General features: G+C 39.3%; 1 protein-coding gene across 3 annotated transcripts in view; it reads right to left on the bottom strand.

Annotated features, from left to right (window-relative positions):
- The window catches only part of LOC119901807 (piezo-type mechanosensitive ion channel component 2), an 86,766-nt gene that overhangs the window by 48,767 nt on the left and 17,791 nt on the right, over positions 1-20,208 (bottom strand). For 2 of the 3 annotated variants that reach the window (XM_038717492.1, XM_038717495.1), the window contains exons 4-10: positions 17,590-17,632; positions 14,216-14,378; positions 12,374-12,638; positions 10,863-11,076; positions 3,974-4,148; positions 1,080-1,199; positions 295-330 (exon numbers count right to left, since the gene is read on the bottom strand). In XM_038717492.1, coding sequence (XP_038573420.1) covers positions 295-330; positions 1,080-1,199; positions 3,974-4,148; positions 10,863-11,076; positions 12,374-12,638; positions 14,216-14,378; positions 17,590-17,632 — 1,016 coding nt within the window. The remainder of the gene's footprint in view (positions 1-294; positions 331-1,079; positions 1,200-3,973; positions 4,149-10,862; positions 11,077-12,373; positions 12,639-14,215; positions 14,379-17,589; positions 17,633-20,208) is intronic. The other variant, XM_038717493.1, reaches the window with a different exon arrangement.

The following is a 20,208-nucleotide window of genomic DNA, read 5'->3' as shown; positions in this document are numbered from 1 at the left end:
TTTGTAAGCCATTTAGTTAGCACACTTTGTAGTAGGAGTTTTTGTACTTTTCACACTGCACAATGTTTAATTTATCACAACTTACCCTGTACCCCAAACTTAACAAGCACTTTATAAAATACCTCTGGGATGAGAGACAGTATTGGGAAAATTAGTTAAACTTGAACTTTTAAATGCAGGTTAAGGATAACCCTGTTCTATGAGGGTGCAGCGTGAAAAGCACTTTGCATTGATTTGTTTTCTTGCAGCAAGGCTGAGGGGTGAAGGGGGGATAAAATGCACAGCAGCCCCCACCTCGGTTGTACTGATGCCATCCTGGGTGGAGAGCAGCTAGGAGGAGAAAAGAGCATACAAGGCAAGGTGTGTTATCGATGAGCTGTTGAAGTCAAAGGCCTCCTTGTTCTTTATAGTCGCTGATAAGCAGGAACAAAGTCGAGCAGCACTACTCTGTAAATCGAGCCCATCACTCATCTGTGTCTGCACACCCTAAAAGCTTTTAAACCTCAGGAGGTGGCCGGTGGAGACAGACCTTGATATAGGAACAAGGTCAGAATGTTTGCGTGTGTGTGTTTGAATTTCCAGCTGTAATCTTTCCAGGGATGAGTCTATTACGAAGGTGAAAGCTCGGGTAAAACAGGATGTAAGCTTGTGAAAAACAATAAACAACTACAGCTTGATTTTACACTCAAACAAAAAAGAGTTTTTCCTGTTTATTGTTTATTGCACTAAAATATTACAGGAGTTTTTCTTTATTATTGTTTAATACCTAAACCGGATCTAATTGTTCCAGGCCAACATTAGTTATGAGTTGCAAGAATGCAGGACAAATGTGAAATGTATTCTTATGAGTTTTGTCAAGTTTGAAAGAAGTTAGGCACTTCAGAAGTTGAAGAAAACTATTCTAAACAGATCTTCATGATATTGTCAAGGATGTTTGGATTTGCCATTTTCCCCACAATTTATTAAGCATGTGCCATATACGCATTGCGCAATAGCACGCTAACCTGAGGGTAATTACTTCATGATCTGTCCGATAATCAATACTTTTGTTAGTCATGTGTGTATTAACCCTGACGTACGTTTTTCTCATCCGTGCCCTGGCGTGATTCCCACCACAGCTGCCTCTTCCTGTTGGCTGAGTTATTTGTTTTGTTTCCGACCAGATCTTCCCCCTCGCACATATCGCCGTCCTTGTCGTCCTGAAAAAACAAAGACAGTTTAGCTGATATATATCTTTACCACCCGACTTTGAAGTCAGTCCACTATTGTGCAACAGAGATGATCACAGTTTTTTTAATCATCTTCTGTTGAACACTGTTTTTACAGCGCAGGAGTGCAGTATCTCAGCAGGAGCAGGGTGAACTTTGAAAAGAGGTATTGTCGTTTTACTGTAAATTGTCAGCGTTTCTTACCATTGATTTTTTGGTATTTTATTCAAAATATATAATTTGCCACAAAATACTGAAAAAACTGCAACTCCTCAGCCTTCAAGACAAATTGGTAAGTAAATTCCACTTCTTCTCAGCACAGTTTACTGTGTTTCAGGAATTTTGAGTGTCACTATCTTCAAACAAGACAGAATAATGCTGTACCAGAAAATGTATATTTTTAAAAATATATATAAAAAAATATTAATAACAGGTTGTAAAATATTAGCGCTCAATAACAGATACATTCACTTGTTAAGTCTGCTATTTTCTGCACAAAAATCTAATTTTTCAGTAAAATCTGAAATTCACTTTGCAAAACCCATTAATGTAGGTTTATGCAACAGCAGTGTCTGGGAAATCATTCCAGTTCTAGTTATGTTTCTTCTGCTGCTAAATGTGTTTTCCTTAGAGATTAAATAATCACCCACTTGTAGATACAACACAACAATTTCTTCGGTCAGATATCACATAAATTCCTCACGTCTCATTCCTTTGGAAACCTTTCTAAAAAGTTAGATTGCATTATTCTGTTTTCACATATTTTACTGCAATACTGCTAAATAAACGCAGGCGATGAACTGGTCTTGTCTTTCTGCTGATGATGAGCTCCGTCATAATCTGGCATCTCTGCCATCGAACAAACCTGTCAGCTGCTGATTTACGTCAAACTCATGTTTTATTATTAGCGTTGTCTTAAGTATAAGAGTAGGTGAACACACACACACACACACACACTTCTCTCTGGAGAGATCAATAATACATACAGCCCCACAGGTTTAGTAGTGTATTGACCCCTCTATAAAAACACTAATCTATAACTCCATTACAGGACAGAGGAGCTGAGCCTGGGGCTCTGAGGTGAAGGAGGATACATTCATGTGCATCTTACCACGTTGTATGACACTCCACTTCAGTAGGGGGAGTTGAGTTTGTATCAAATGTTATATTGTCAAATATGATTAGATACTTAGGCCAGTCGTTTTAAAGGTCCAGTTCAACCCAAAGACATATTTTCTCATTTTGGTAGTCGGTCATGCAGATAGTTTTAGTTTCATAACTAGGTTCTGATCTGTCTCTGAGATTTTTGCTGCCGCCACACAATGGAAGTGAATAGAATTTTGCAAATTGTCTTTTCAGAAACAATGTCCCAATTTAAGTTCAGTCCAGATCAAGTGACATTGTAGTTCTGTTCATTCAGGGTTTAAAGGTTTGACTCATAATTACATTAAAATGAATCCTGATGAGGACTGAAATTGCTGTTAATTAATAATAACACAAGTGAACAACATCAGTGTGTGGGACTTCTGTTTTTTTCATAGTCAGAGTTTACAGTCTGATGCACCTGTCAATTAGTCTTTCTATTGTAAAACTTTAAAGTAGCTGACCTCAGTTTAATTAGAATTATAAATATGACTTTACATTACAGATACAGAGTGAATCCTCTACACCAGTGAGTTTAATTTGTAAACATGTATACAATAACTACCACACTGCATCTTCACACAAGTCATCAAATTTCTTTTACCCCTACAGAGCACTAAACAACATGGAGCCATGATGCATCCTCTCTTCACACTTTGTCAAAATTAGACCAACAGTGTCTCAGCTTACACATGAGCTGCTGCGGACAGATCCAGCCAGCCATCGATTGTCCTGGAATCTTCCATCAATAATTTCTCTGATCACGAGGCCACCTAGCTGCCCACTTAATTCAATCTGTTTTCTATTTCAGTTCACTGTCTGGAATTTACTGAGGAGCTTGTTTGGAGGTGTTGTGCGCCGAACTCAACTAAACATCTTTGATACCCACTGGAATTGCAACAGTCCACCCAGTTTTTTAATTCACTGCAAATCTAGCTTTCTCTAAAACGCAGCTCATTCAAGCTTAACAGCGTAAATAATCCCACACTGTTCGTGAGGGGAAAGGCACGTTATTTTATCTGGAGGTGATAATCTAGGTCCATTCTCTGCATTTCACTTTTCTGTTCCACTTCAGGGTTGTACTCACATGCACTACACTGCCATTTTCATTTTCATTTTGAGGTTTTGTAATTTGCTGTTTGTTCCACACATTAGCCCTTTCTTGTCTTGTATTTTGTTTGGTCGCTTAATTGCTTGGCTGTCTCCCAAAATCCCTTTGCCCAATGCCCAGAAAGCAGGTGTGAACCTGGTGCACTTTGCGTGAGTTAAAGAGAGCTATAATGAGCACTGAATGATGTCTTGAGGCTGCATTGCATACTTGTCTATTCAGGCTACTGCATCCTCCACCAGTATATTTTTACTCTATGATTAAAAACCAAACAGTAAATCAATCACTAAATAACCAAAAAAAAACTTCCATTTCCATTTTTTTCCGATTTATTTTCCCTTTAAGACCACCTTTTTGACATTATTTTGCAGTGTGTGATGTGATTGTTTTTTAAGTCAAAATCCCCTAATATAATCATCCTGTGGACAAAGTATTGACATATGTAACAATAAGAACGTCACAATGCTGTGATCTAAAAAAGTGTTTTCATTGCATTTCTGTCTGCTGTCCTCACCGTCAGCTGCTCAACGGGTTCCTGCAGCCAGAGGCGGATGAGCGTGGCAAGAGTGTAGTAGAGAAGCAGCAGCATGATGGGACTGACAAAGTGATACCACTTGCGGTCCGGGTGCACCATGAGCTTCCATGTGTAGGAGCAGTTGCTCTGAACAATGGGGGAGATGCCAAATACACTGCAGAGACAGACAGACATGTATATGAGGAAGGGAGAGGCCAAAATCTGAGTTGTAAAATCAGGAACTTTGAGTGTACACTAGCAAAACAACATCATTGTTCAGAGATGTACATACAGTACCTACTGGCCACAAACAAAGCATGAAATTTTGATAATTAAGGTCAACATAAACAGTCATTCTGGTGAAAGTTAAGATCACACAATTTTATTCCCAGTTTATTTTCTGGTCTAGCAATGGAACAATTAATTTAATGTTTAATGTAATATGATTAATGTAATTTATGTTTAAATTTATCATGCAAAAATGTATGGTTGGTTGGACAAAACACGACATTTGCAGATGCTTCACCTTCGGCTTTAGGAAATTCTTATGGGCATTTTTCATTGTTTTCTGATGTTTTACAGAACAAGTAATTGATCTATTAACTGAGTAAAAAAACTGGCAGGATAATCAATTGTGAAAATAACTGTTAGTTGCAGCCCTCTGCTAGTTTTAGTGTCTATCCTAACTAATGAAGCTGTTTCATGCCTGACAAAAAAATAGAACCCTTGTTCATGAATTCATCCTTGAAGGAGAGTTTACTCTTTTTAAATCTACAGTAGCTAAGAAAAATAGACTGGCTTTCTTGAATAGAGTCCCCCCCTTCAACAGCCATGAGAGAACACAAGAATGCATGAATACTCTGGTCATCAATCAGTGGTTTCAACTGTTCTCATCGAGCTAAACAAGCGGATTGTTCAATTCATTACGTTCAATTCATCATAGGAGGCCTTGGGTTCTCCATCTTTAAAACTACTTATCGATTCCAGAAACAAAGCCAGGATGGATGAGGTGATGTGAATGTTTCAAAAGATTACAGGAACTGCAGAGTCATGATATCTGTGCTGGGTGGTCTGTATTATCACTGGTTCCCAACCTGAGGGTCGGGGCCTCTCAAGAAACATGATTAAAGGGATAAGGAAAAAAAACAATACAATGCTTCTCTTCAGGTGTATAAAGACAAACAATCTGAGATGGAAAAGTCAGTCTTTCGATAACTTCTAATGTCTACACTGAGGTCAGATGCAATTCACACCATCACAGTTAATCATAAATTATTTGTGACAAACTATCACTGTTAAAATAACATCTTGTCTAAATGTCGGTAAAGAACTTAGTCCAATCGACACATTAAATGCTTATGATTGATGTCTGTACATCTATTCAAAAGAAGATGTTTTATTAAACACTGTAGTACTCGTACTATTATTGTTCATGTTATTTATGTCGTCAGTCATGTTCAGATAATAATTTGTTATGGTAATGTTACCTTACTACCGGAACTAGGGGGCATCTAATTTCTAGTTCTGATTGGTACATGTTGTTGTTGTGATCGCTTGCTGGCTCTGGTGTGAACTTGAAAGTTCGTCTGCACTGCTTCCTTTTTTAAGTGTGCGTGGTGTTAATGGCCCTAGAAGTGCGTCTCTGCTCTTTGCAGGTGATGTGGTTCTGTTGGTTTCATCAGACTGTGACCTTCAGTGCGCACTTTTGCGGTTTACAGCCAAGTGTGAAGGGGTTTGGGATGAGGGTCAGTAACTTAGAGTCTGAAGCCAAGTTGCTCTGTCTGGGTTGGGCATTGTACAGGACCATGATGAGAGAGCTTAGCCTGAATACATTCCAACCCTCATCTATGGTTACAAGCTTTGGGTAGTGACCGAAAGAATGAGATCACGGACACAAGCAGCCTAGATGATTTCCCACCATAGGCTGGCTGGGCCTCAGCCTTAGAAATAGGGTAAGGAGCTCAGACATCCAGAAAGATGCTCAGAGTACAGTTGCTGCTCCTTTGATGTCGAAAAGAGAAAGTTGAGATGGTTTGTCCATCTGATCAGGATGTCTCCTGGGCACTTCCTTTTGGAGGTTTTCTGGGCATGTCAAACTGATAGGAGAACCCGGGGTAGACCCAGAACACGCTGGAGGGATTATATATCTCATCTGGCTTGGCAACGCCTTGAGATCCCCTAGGAAGCGTCGGAATATGTTGCTGGGGAGAGGGATGTCTTGAATACCTTGCTTAGTCTGCTGCCAACACGACAAGCACCCTGGATATGTGGCCTTATATGATAAGTCCAATTTTGCCACAGTTAAGTTTAGTGTTTTTATAATGGGGTGTTGCTTCTTTACCATAAGTGTAGTTCTTAGGGCCATGATGTTCTAAATAAGCGGTATATTATCATGATTAAAGTTACATCAATAACAAGTTACATCAATAACAATGTATCGTACAGTTGACTTGCCCTCATGCAAACTTTGGAAATTATGTGTATTCACTGACATTGAAAGTGACTTTCCTTGGAATCTGTGAAATGATGTTAAAAATTTGTTTGTACCACAAAGGATTCCAAATGATTAACTCCTTTTCCTCTGAGAAGAATAAAGGTCAACTACTCAACAGGAACTGCACTGACCACACAGATTTAGATGCCCCCTGAGTCTTGTTTTTAATGCCATGTGGAGGAGTGAGCACCCCCTCTAACTCTATCACACTTCCTGAACGGTTTCTAGTTGCAGCTGGGGAAGGCCCATGGGTCACATGACTGGGGACTTCCATTGTAAGGAGGGGCGGCAGGAAGTGGAGTGGAAGCCAGGCCTCTCAACAGTCTCATTCAACACCGGGCCGACGGCAAGGCCAAGTCACTGTCAACAAGCACAATTAGGCCAGGCACCGAGGTGGCCTATTGTCCAATGGGGGTTGCACCTATTTACATCTGTAAGAGTTTCCCCCTGACCGCTCGAGGGTGTGCAGAAAGGAAACAGGCTGGATCAGAGGAGAACATATTACGTTGGGCCTCAGTTTTAACACAGCGGGGACAGAAATACCTCAGCGCTAGGGAAAGTCAACATGGACGCACAAGGAGACAGATGAAGGCAGATGATGAAATAGTTGGCCTGTTCATGTAAAGAGCTATCAAGCAAGAATCAGAGCTGTGGTAAACTTTCCAAATTTTGGACTTTTGGACACAAATGAAGAGCTTCTTTCCAAAATGAGTCAAGTCCACTGTTTAAAAAATGACGCCCACTTTGACATATTTACTGCTCGAAACTAAATGAAGCAAATTTAAAAGTTAGTGTTGAACTTACAGAGTCATTGGTGATTTTCTTTTTGGTAAAATTTACATTGCTCAAGGGTCCCAACCTTTTTGCCTTATGACCCTTTAAAATGAAAAAAATATCAACTTGTGACCCCCTTTCCCAGGTTATGTGTGTCAATATTTTAGAGGCCCAAAGAAGTATGCAGTTTATTCAAAAGTTTAAAGATCTTTAGAAGCCATAAGAAGTGAAAATATCCAGTATTTTAAGTGCCGACAGTAATGGCACCGCCAGGCAAGGAGAATAGCAGCATACAAGTGTTCTCATATTAGGCTCTGTCACGTTAAGAGGGTAACCTCTGACCCTGAGGTGTGACAGACTATGATTTTTATTTTAGGAGTGGCCTCCGATTCGTCCTGTCCTGTCACATTTTTTTTTCGGAGGACACCGAGCTGCAGAAGAAAGAAAAGTCTAATTTAATTAATGTACAGAGACAGTTAGTAGCCTGGCTAGTTTATAATAAGTTTGTCACACTGCTACACAGTCAGTTTTGTGTATTGTACTGTGTGTGAGAGTTATTAGTCCGCAGATAGCAACAGGTTAGCACCATCGCTACACTGGAGCTCCTGACAGCGCAGTGTGTGACCAGCTGTTAACGTTATGCTACACCTGTGCCTGTTTTCATCTTTATATTTATGTTAGGATTGCAAAACGTGAGAACAGCGGGAGTCACCTGGACTATGCTGTGAAACTGGGCTGCACCCAACAGGCGCTCCATTAAGCAGCACAACAAACACTGCGGGGCCACGACGAGTCGGCGGACTGTCTGAAAAACTTCACCTAGAAGTTTGCCCAGAGGCAAAACTGCCATGCCGCCTTTCTCCTCGCGTGAGGCCTTAGCTCTGGTGAGTGAAAGCTTCTTTTATCATCCTGATTCTGCTGCTGGTCCCTGCATGGGCAAATTGTTGTGCTGGATCGGTTGAGACTAGGCTACGGATTACGGTTGTTGTCATGATGTTGTTGTCATATAGCCACTTTTATACTGCCTTATTATTCAGGATTATTAGGCCAGTTTGCTGGCTCGCTGCGCTGTATGAAAGGTACAGAGCTGGGAATGGGATATATGTTGGCCGACATTCTTTCCATTATGATCGCAGGATCTCTGGATCCCTAAAACCTTGTCTGTGTGCGTGGTTGTTGACTTCAGTGGTGTTGAGCTCACTGCTCTTTAGGTTTGTGACAGTGGTACTTTAACTTGTGTCAATGCACTCCTCTCTCTCTCTCTCGCTCGCTCTCTCATTCGCTCCGTCGCTCTCTTGCTCTCTCATGTTAAGTGTTTTATGGAGCCATGCTGTTCGTTGACATGTTAAAAAACACAGAAGCAATAGAGAGTATTGTAGTTTTACTGGTATCTATGTTTTGAAATGGTTGGTGCCCCACTATTTTTACATATAAATATGACACTGGTCAAATCGGTTGTTAAAAAGTGGGATATTTCAAGAATAACTACCTTAGTTGTTTGTAACAAGAATAACACCAAACTTAGTATGTTAACAAATAATTACACAACTCCATACAGACACATATCATAAATTTCAATTTGAATTTAAAAAAAAAATATTCCATGATAACTGTAATATTGACTAGGCTTGTTCCCAGTAAATGTTTTGTTCCTCCCCATCAATGCACGTATTTGTCTTTTCAAGGAAAAGGTCAACTTGCCTATTTAAAGAACAATTAATTGCTGAACACATACAGATAACACAGGATAACAGATTTCTATGGAATGTTAACTGAACTGGTTTTAGTCTATGGACATTAGACAATTTTAACTGTAAAATAAGAAACCAAAGTAATTCAGTCTGTTTTGTTTAATTCCTTAACTCATATTTTTATGTAGTATTCCACTAGTCTATACTGCATAATAGAATTACTGAAATTAAGTTATGGCTTTTGGTTTAGTGTGCCACCCCAGGATTTTCAGTGGCCCCATCTAGCCACCCCTTGGAAAATTTTCTGGGGGCGCCCCTGGTCACCAGAAGTAAAAATAACCCTTGGGCGCCTTGCCCCCATTGCTGGAAACCACTCACTTTGATAGTACTCCTACTGTATAGTTACTACAGCATGCAGTATAAATATACTTTTATTGACTGTGCAGATGGTGTGAGAGGGCTCCATTTATTCTAATTCTAATGAGTTTGTTTTCTGACGAGAAGCCCATCAGCGCAACACTGTAATCACACCATTTGAACCAAGACAAGGATGCAGAGGACACAAGGTTTGTTGGAGCTATACATAACTGCAAATAGCATCGGCCCTGACACACAGCAGTACAGCTTTCAAATGAGAAACCGTGAGATCAATAAACCCCTGCAACACTAAAGTCACTCATTGAGACAACAGCTACAGTTCTACTGGTCAGGTTTAAAAGACATCATTATTAAAGCATTCAGATGAGGTGCTACAAGTTAACTACTGAATGGACGCATGGTGATTTTAATATTCATGTGTTTCAGCTTACATGTCTTTGGTCGTTGGTCGTATTAAGCAAGTTAACGTAAACGTACATTTGTGATTTTACTCTAAATGCAGATACAACAGAATATGTTTTCTGAATTGTACACACTATTTGCTGTTTGTTTTATGATTTTACCTATTTGACAGTTAACTGCCAATAAATAAATGTACATGTATCCCATTATTATTTATCAATATGTGTATTCTGATGCAGATTCAGACCCAAATGGAGAGGTTATATCTCAACAATAATATACAATTTAAAGGATTGTTATTCACTAAATATTTATAATTATGGTGCATCTCATATGGCTAAATGTTCCTTTTTTGTCAAACATCTAGGGTGGTGGCCTTGATGTCTATTTTCTGTGATTAGTAAATAAACAACATTCTTTGCATTTCAGGCTGTCAGTCAAACACAATGAGCTTAGTGACTTGAAGTAGTCTCCACTATAGAATTTGTATTCATTACAACTGTGGCTAACATATGTTGGCAAGATGTGTAACAATGTGGCTTTACTCCAACCTCAACGTTTCACCGCTGCAGCCACAGACAGCTGATTGTCTCCTTTCTCATGCATAATAAAACAACACTGGTTGTAGTGGAGAGCCTAAAAGCTCTCCTCCTGATATTGATGTGTCGTGAGTAGGAGTCTGATATATCTCCCCTCCAGCTGGATTTGCCTTTTCGTTTGCCTTCTTGTTTGTAACAATAGTAAATATTTATAATGGTTTAAACAAACTTGCCTTAGGCGCAATAAATATCATCGAATCACAGGAGCTCTGGCCGGCCGAGCTCTGTTCACGTCATGTATTTTCACAATATTAAGGAACCAGAGGCATTACTATGGGTGTGTGCTGTTTAACTAGAGAACAACAATTTATCAGACAGGAAAATCTAATGCCAGTACATTTAACTTTCTGTAGATTGAGCCATTGCTCACTGCTGTTTGTAGGTTTGAGTCATGTCGTTCTGTAGGCAAAACGGCCTAACAACAAGCTTTTAATAGGGAAAATAATCCAAATCTATTGCATTTTAATCAGCAGATATATGGCACATTTTACAGTTTCAGTGACTGGATTCTGTTTTTGTTTTTCTAGATATTAACTCCACATGTGTCTGACCTGATGTAGCTGTCGTCTGGTGGGATAGCCTCCTGGAAGAACTGGAACTGGTAGAGGTAGAGGACAATGATGTGTCCAGCATTAAAGATGGCCATCAGGACACACATGCAGCTGAAGATGAGTGTGTTGAAGGTCCGGCAGAGGGACCACCAGGTGCACAGGAACAGGAAGATGAAGAAGTAGACAGCCGAGGTTAACGAGGGTAGCATGATGCCTGCAACAAAAAGGCCGTGGATATAAAGTCAGAGGACTGTGGTTTACTTATCTGATCAGGATTATATACTGTATCGTTATCAGACTTTGTTTTGTCCCAAATAGAGCTGCATATTTGCAGGATACACATGTATAGATGTCAAGTAAATTGTTAAAATCTAAGAAATGTTAACTTTCCTGTAATTGCCTAAACCCAATGGCACTCAGTTGTGATGAACGTGGCAAACCTCACAAGTCTTATATATATCTATATACGGCTAAGAATTATTTGCAAATGTTGTTTGACTCAGATTTGTTTGTTATCCATCTAGTTTTGCATATTTTAGCCCATTAACTATAATTTAAAATATAGTCCACTCTTACATACCCTTACATTTCTTTTTAAACCACAGCTTTAAAGAGGTGGTATTATGCTCATTTTCAGGTTCAAAATCCTATTTAGGGGTTGTACCAGAACAGGTTTACATGGTTTAACTTTCAAAAAACACCATATTTTTTGTCACACTGCACATTGCTGCAGCTCCTCTTTTCACCCTGTGTTGAACACTTCGTTTTAGCTATGAAGTGATACATCTTGTCTCTAAATGATCTTTGGGAGTTGCACATGCGCAGTTCCTAGTTAAGGACTACTAGCCAATCAGAAGCAGAGAAGGGCGGGTCAGTGAGAAGCCCGTAAACAGCTTTGATTCAGCTGTAGGCTACATGTTGCCGACCAGCTTAGCAACATAGACTGTAGCAAGAGTTTCAGAGTGGTGAGTTATTAATCTGTAACAAATGTATATTTCATCCATAAAGTTTTAACTGAGTGCTGTCTCTACATCACAGTAACAACTTTATGTCCATTGACTGCCTGGAGGGTAGCTAGTGTTTGGAAGGGAGAGGAGAGGTGTTTGTTGCAGCTCAGTGTTTTTCCACCGGTATTTTTGAGAACCTATTACATGCACAAAAAAGGTATATAACTCAATAAAGGAGAGGGAAAAAGCCAAAAAGCATAATACCACCATTTTAAGAAGTGGTTCTGGACATCCCAAAAACTGGTGGCAAGATAAATCCACAAGAAGTTTAACATGATACGAGAGAATGAACAAGATACGCTAATCAAAGTGTTTGTTTTTCAGACATTACTATAATGTTTGCTTTTTCTGCTTGTGAATAAGTAGATCATTTAAAGACTTGTGAACCGAAACCTATACCTGTCTGGTTGTTAGAAAATCAATCAATAAATCACCTACATTTTCAGATGGTAATGGTAAAAGATGAAGATGTGGATTCACAGTACAGCACATTAAGCTGCTCACCTGTCATGCCCAACAAGATGGTGACCACCACCTTCCCTGCAGTGGTGATCAAGTTCCCGATAATCTCCTTCACTTTGGATGCAACCTCCGCCACGTGCCGCAGGATTTTCATCTTAGTGCTCTCCTTTGCCTCCTCTTCCTCCTCATCCAGCTCCTCCTCCTCTTCCTCCTCGTCCAGCTCCTCGTCCTCCTCTGCCTCGTAACCCGCTTCCAAATCCTCCTCTAGCAGGATGTTGTCATCCAGGCTCAGCTTCTCCTCTTCGTCCTCGGGGTTGGATTACAGTGACACGTTACATTTCAGTTATGAATGATGAATGGTGCAGTTTGGAGGTGCGAGCTCTCCATGGTGCTGAAAACTGCTTCCTACAGGTAGCGCTTGCTTTCTGGGAGTGTGTTTTAGCATGCAGCACGGCATATTTAAACACATATGTGGTCTGTGTGGTCAGCTTGAGACATTATTAGTGACCCTTGGCAGATGTTTTTCTCTGGATGCACATGTTGGCTTGAGATCACATCCAGTCACTAACCCTTCCTTGGATAACCAACTATATGTCCCTCTTTTCCTACAGGCTCAATAAAATAGAGACATTAAAAACAAGTGAGCCATTCACTGTGATTTATATATATAACACATAAGGCACAGGACAAAGAAAGTAGCAGGTGGTACAAACCCTGTTTTGAATCAAACAACAATTTCAGCTCTGATGGCTCACTGAAGGAAATAAAAGCCTGAACACAACGCAGGCTCAACAGATGAATTCCTGGTGTTTCTCTGTAATGGGGAGCGATGCCATCTGCGCCAGCGTGAGTAGCACAGTCGAAGTGAAAGTGAATGTGGATTTAATTAGCACTGAGTCATAAAGAGAAGGGAGGACTTGCCAGGGGATGGGGGCTGTATTCCAAGTCATCAGCACTCACAGGGAACTCTCAATACAAACTCCTGCTCTGCTTCTTGTGGTTTATGAAGCTCAATGTGGATATTACAGAGCAAAGTAGAAAAGACTGTCCACTCTGCTGGCCACTTCAGCCAGCTATATATTAAATCTGAGCAATTATGACTCCCAAAAGTGGTACATTTTGTTTGTATGCATTAAATGTCAGTGAACACACAGATATATCATCCATTACCAATATGAACTGTCAAGAGACCTGAACTACAGTCTGGAAATTTTGACAAGCTCATAGACTGAAAAATAAGTTGTCCCTTTCCTCGTCCAGAAATCTGAACTCAGTTTGTGTAAAGATGTTTACATTGGGATTTGTGGGCATCTGAGATGTTTGGAGAAAGTTACTCCAACCAAGTGGAGACTTTTCCTCTTTATATCTATGAGAACATTCTGATCAAGACATGTTTTACTTCTTCACTTTAGTTTAAGCATAAATTAATACTTAACAAGAGTTTTTGTGAAATGTTATTGACAATGTACATCTTGGCCAATCCTTAAAGCATGCTTTCAAAGGCTCAAAGCGTCAAACATGTTGTTAATTGTTAAGAGATTGTTAATTTATCAAGAAGAAATACTTCACGTTTGCATTTTCCTGCTACTTAAATTGTGAAGATTTGCAGCTTTTCTCTGATTTATGTCATTATGAATTAAAAATCGTTGAGTTTTGGATGTTGCTTGGACAAAACAACTTTTTTTCATTAATTAATTGTAAAAAATAATGGGCAGATTAAATGCAGATTAATGTATTATACAACAGATGAATCAATTCATAGATAGACAGAGAGAATGATAAATGGATAGATGGATAGATGATAGAAGATAAATAATAGATGGATGAAAGTAAAAGTCAGACACTGTTTTCAGGACACTGCAAGTTGACACAAATGAAACCCACTTGTTCCTCTGCTTCAAAGTCGGCGTTGTACTGGGCCATGTCCTCAGGCGGCCTCTTCTGGACCAGACTGCGACACAGCAGCCAGATGGCCAGGCCGGCTACGAACATGCCGATGTCGGGGATGAACACTCGAATGCCGTTCCCTGCATCTGCACCAATAACACTAAGGACAAACAGAAAACTGAGGATACACATTGACAAAAGGCAGACGCATGTTTCCTGTAAGTAAGGATGAATCCCAATATCTCCGAAAATTGTGATTTGGAGCAATCTTGCAGGCTGGGATCAGAACCAAATGATGGAAAATGGGACAGAGTACAATAAACTTAACTGTCCATGGAAGATCATTTCTAATCTGAAACAGAAATCCAGGGACTTGTGGTTGCTCGTTTATTTCACTTGGATAAGGCCCACACATAACTGTGCTGTCATGTGTTTGAACCTGGGATATTTGTCACATGTCATGTCCTCTGTCTCTCCCAATCTTTCATGTCTCTCTGACCATTTAAAAAAGCAAACTATATTTCAATACGCATCATTTCCCTACAACCTGCGTTCATGGAGACTGGAGTTGGATATTATTACAGCAATTATATCTTTCAGAAAACACTACCTGTTCACATGAATACATGGGAATCTGGATTTTTCCATGACTCAGCTGTTCTTTTAATATGTGTTGTGTTGAATACTTCAGCTTTTATATGGAGTACCACCCTCTTTAATGAAATCAGGCTTGCCGGTTTTAAATGTAATGAAGTGAGTAAAATTCCATTCAAACAAAAAGGCTGAAGTGTGAAAAACATGTTTACTCCCTTGAAAATTGCTTTGTGCATGATAATGTAGTGTGAACAATAAGCCCTCTTTTTCCTCATTAAACTGCATAAACTAAAGTGAAAAGAAACTACAGATTTTCTCTGATTTAATGTGTTACCTGTGAATTCTCTTGTGTGCAGATTATAATAATTTAAATAAACAGATAACATTCATCCCCTTTCTGGTCTGCGCAGTGTGTGTTTTTCATCCATTGATGAAAATATGACTTGTTTGATTTGTCTGGTGGTTACATCGCCGTAAGCAAACAAAGCGTTTGTAACATTTGTTATTTGATTAGTCGGCTCACCTCTAACTAAATACCAAATGGGGTTGTTCAAACAGGATGCTAACCAGTGGCAGCCGAGTGTTGCCATGACAGCTACAGTAACGTCAGGCTTCAAATGATCCAGTGGGATGTATCTATGTTGCCTGAGGACAAGTTTTATGAGGTGTCATGATTGCATGTACAATTAAAGCAAATAAAAATTGTCCTTGAAATGGCTAACAGGTTTCAAAACCTTTAAAACTCACTTTTATCGTCCAAACCAATTTCTATTTCAGTTTTACAACAATCACACAGCATCCTGTGTTGGGCCATCAAGTGTTTTCCTTATATTTCTTGCTGGGCTCCAAGTGTAATTAAACTGTACTGTTGCTTCTGTGGCGCAGGCTTCAGAAAAAAGCTGACCAAATGTTTTGATCGAGTAATAAAGCAACTGGTCACTTCAAACAGAAATCAATGTCATTCTGGCCTTGAATGGATATAATGCTTATTAGATTTAACAAGTTGAAAACAGAGTGCTAATCAACACGATGGAAAACGCACACTCAGATAAATAGTTGGGCCTTTGGCTGCTGTTGGCGAGTTTAATCTAATCATCGACGTCTGTTTCCATGTGCTTTACTGTTGTGAAGCTCCGTGCACCCTCACATGGATGAAAGAGATGGAAACTGTCAGAGCCAGACAAGGTTAAGCCAGCAACTTTAATGACTCCTACTTTCCCCTGCTTATCATGTGGGAGAATTATATGAGCAGTGCTAAGACCTGTCCTTTCTGCCTCAGGCCGCAGGGATGAGGCATCAGTGAAGAACTACAAATAAGGGAGCCTGCAAAATATGTTCCAAACCATATAAATATTTGGTATTTATAATGGATTTGAAAAGGTCAGCCTTCTGGAAACTGAAGGATCGGTATGGGTGAAAAGACACACAACATACAGCCATAAATATTGTATATATTGTACATGATCCTCAACACAAACAGGTAAATGCAGGCGGGATAAAATGTTTATGGCTCTGCTTCCGCCACTTACAGTACACTATCCACCGAGGGCTGTTGAGTACTGGAAAAAGGATGTGGCTGAGTTTGGACATTCCCGTACTTAGAAAACCACATCTAACACGGTCATGGGGGTGTGAGGAGACAGACACAGCAGCAATAGCTTTGAAAAGTAAGCCTGTCAACTGATTGTCAAAAGTAACTGGGTTTAGCATTCATCAAGAATCCACATAGGGACAGGTTAGGAGCCTTTATAAACAGTGTCAGATGATGAGCCAGTGTGGCTAAATGCAAAAACTGGTGTTTAATTTTATTGTGGGGCTGCTATATTTAGGACACTTTGCACAGACAATGCAACCTGCTACTTGTAAATACAGTGGTAGAGAACCACATGTCTGATATTAGACAGGTGTAACATATGTCTCTTGCGTGTTACATTAAAAGCATATTTTGAGCTTTAAATGTTTACTATGTCTAAATCTTGTAATATAGAGTTTTATTTTTTCAGTAATTATACATTTATTCATATAGTTGAAAGGTGTGCAAGTTTGTGTTATTTTTAAATTGTTATGCTGTTATTTTATATTTTATATTTAATACTAGGCTACACAGTATTGATCACCTGGGGAAAGTGAGTGAATTACTGTTAATTGAAAACCTGTAAATATAAATGTATAGCTTATCTGATAGAGACAGTAACTATGTTGACATCCAGAGTAATGATCTATGTGTACTGATCTTTATCAGTAGTGTTTTATGTAATTGTAATAGAAGTCTCTGATCCTGGTCAAGGTTAGACTGTTGGCCATATAACTTTTCAGTTAATGGTTATTTTGATTCAAGATTCAAGATAACTTTATTGTCATTAAGACTATACACAGAACAAGAGCACACTGGAAACTGAGGAGTATGATGCCTATTGGGAAGAAGCATTTTTTAGAAACATGGCAGTTCTGGCCCTTATGTAGTAGTAGGTTTTGTATTTGTAGTATTACATAGTATAGTATTTTAAGTTTCCTTTGATTATGAATTTCTTTTATACTGAAAAGTTTATTGAGACCAGGTCCCAAAGTGATTATAAGCGATAAACAAATTATCATTGAATCGACACCAGAGCTGTCTGTCTGTCCGTTGGAGTCTGCTAGCTGACTGTCAGCGGTTAATCGGCAATTGAAAGAAATTCAACAAGGGTTTTATAAACTATGTATAGATAGTCAACAGAAGATTAACCCACAGGTTAAATAGAACGGCATATTTTATCATTCTGATGATATTATCTTACCTCTCAAAGCCAATTTGTCTTATGGTTTTCTCCCACGTGGAACCTGGACAGAAACATTAAGTCAGTAAGTGCATACTGATGTAGTTTTGCAAAAAAATACACATCAACACCTTTAATAAAACTTTTATATCATAGTTATTAAAAACAAATGGTGGTGTTACAGACCGTCAAGCAGCGGTTTCATCCAAGTATGAAGGGATGATTTCCATTACGGTATTGAGAATATATACAACCAATAAATGCAGTTTATTATTCACTATATCTATGATATAAAGAATTAAGATCTAGTGTGTAAACGAGCTGCTGATCTTTTTCTGCCTTTGACAAAACCATTAATAAACCCTTAAAAAAACATAAAAAACATTTAATGTGAGCTTTGTTTCCCCAGCTTGGACAGGTTTAAGTGTTCCTGAATGTCACTCCAGCGCTCAGAGAGAGATTTCCAGGTATTCAACTGGTACACTGAGAAGAAGTGCCGAAGTTTGACTGGCCTTTGTTCTACAGCCAGAGAAAACACAACATCAGCTTGTGACTTGAGAATCTCGACTCAACATATCCGGTTGGTTTTGCAACACCATTAGGAACTTAGAAACAGGAAACAGACTCTGAATTCCATTTAAGGTGCATAAAACAGTCTATCAGTACAAACCCACATGACTAATACCTGAAATAATCTCAGACATCAAAACTTCCCCCAAAATCCTCTTCCAACTGAGCTGTTACTATGAGACACTAGAAGAATCCATCTGCCTCCACACATCAACTCCCATTTTCAACTGCTCAGTGATAGAGGACAGATACTGCTCAGACTGACCAAAATGTGTTGCAACAAATAAACACCTAAAAAGACAAAACAACCAATACAACTCAGTTATAATTCTATACAGCAATGCATTGTGATATATCATCTAGAGCTGGGTGACAAATGACAATGTCTTTAAGCAGTGGTACCACTTGGTCATCACAGATCCTTACTGCATATAAATTTGAATTATTTTCAGAAAAGTATTGTCACAATTATACATTTTCACTTAATGATGAATCATGAAAATAAACAATATTTCTCTCTACTTTGGCCTCCTCTGTTTCACTTAATTCATAGCACCACTTAAGGACAGGAAAAAAAAAGTTATACTCCACTTAAATTACTCTGTGTAATATAATAGGGTTGTTAGTAGTCCCGAATCCACTGAGAATCAACATCTAACTCTGCATCTATAAACACCATTTGGCTACTATTAGGCTGATTGTTTTGGTTTTATGGCTTACACATACACTGCAGGGTCTCACTAATCTTCAACCCCAAATTAACCATAGGTGGCTAATATCAGATAAGGCAAATAAATACTACCTGGTGGCGGCTGGTGAGGAAAGCTGATTATTTAGCTAGCAAGCTAAAGACAGGAGTTGGTGGGAGCTAAACAAGACACCAGAAATTGTACTCCAAGTAGTCGAGTGAGTTTGCTAACATGTTAGCCATATGACTTGATAATCCAATGGTATATTAGCTCTGTTTCTGAGAGTTTGTTTTAGAATCATTCTGTCCTTAAGTGGTTAATTTAGGGGGCTTCTCACAAGCAAAACCAACAGAAACAGAAAACCACCACTGTCAGTAACTGTAATCCCAACCAGCCAGTGGTATATAAATTTCACTATACAGTTTTTGGGCACCTGGTCTACTTAGCTACAGTTTGTGTCATTTAAGACAAATAACATGAATAAGTGAACATCATGAGGGGCATGCCAGAAACTTGCAGAGGAGATAAGGTCAACTTAGGTTGCAATCCCTAATAATCACCCACAGAGGTTGATAAAGGTCATAGATTATTTAATGCCCCATTTCAATGTTCAAATATAAATCTTTAAATGTCAGGCCGGTGACCACAGGCAAAACACAGTCTGTTTCAGTAATTCGCAAGTCCAAACATCTGCAACACCTAACTTCACCCAGCCCAAACTGAACCTAGAGGTGTCAGAGGAAACCCATCCTGTGTGTTACATCAAACACAAGAAATGCCAGAGGTGAAGTCAAGCCAGGCAGATACATAGGATGAGGAGGGGGATATTGTGTAATACAGTCTGAACTCAGCAGGGAGACTTCTGGAAAAGAGTGTGAGAGTTTCTGCCCGTTGAGGCGAGGCACATTTCCACCCCAGCTGAGAACCAAAAATACCTGTCCTCAGACTTTATGTGAACATCATAAAACACCCTTTGTTCTTGCTGGGCCGTTAACCTCCCAGCACAGCATTTCTTTGCACTCTCTCTTCTATCTCTGGGGCCTAATGGCAGTTGCCCTTTTCTGCAGAGACTGGTGATATGCAACGTCAACATTTCAGCACATCACAACTATAATCGGACAATCTGCAAGCAGAGGAGGAATTCAGTGAATGTCTCACATTTTGGGAATGGTGGACAGGATATGTGTGAATACGGAGGACACTAAAGGTCAATAATTCTGTTTTTGGGACTTTATGAAGACTATCCATGAATAATTAAATAGACCGTTTACTCCTTATGAGCTGGTGAAAAATCCATTAGCATCAGACATGGACCGAATCAAACTTGCAAATTCTTTTTTTTATGGTTTGTGTTAACGTACCAGATAGGTGGTGGCTGCCA

This window comes from Micropterus salmoides, unplaced genomic scaffold (assembly GCF_014851395.1).
Source record: "Micropterus salmoides isolate LMB-PRFRI ecotype aquatic unplaced genomic scaffold, ASM1485139v1 Ms_hic_scaffold_14, whole genome shotgun sequence".
NCBI classification, from domain to species: domain Eukaryota; kingdom Metazoa; phylum Chordata; class Actinopteri; order Centrarchiformes; family Centrarchidae; genus Micropterus; species Micropterus salmoides.
The sequence above is the reverse complement of the archived record's forward strand: the minus strand, read 5'-3'. Positions and strand labels throughout refer to the sequence as shown.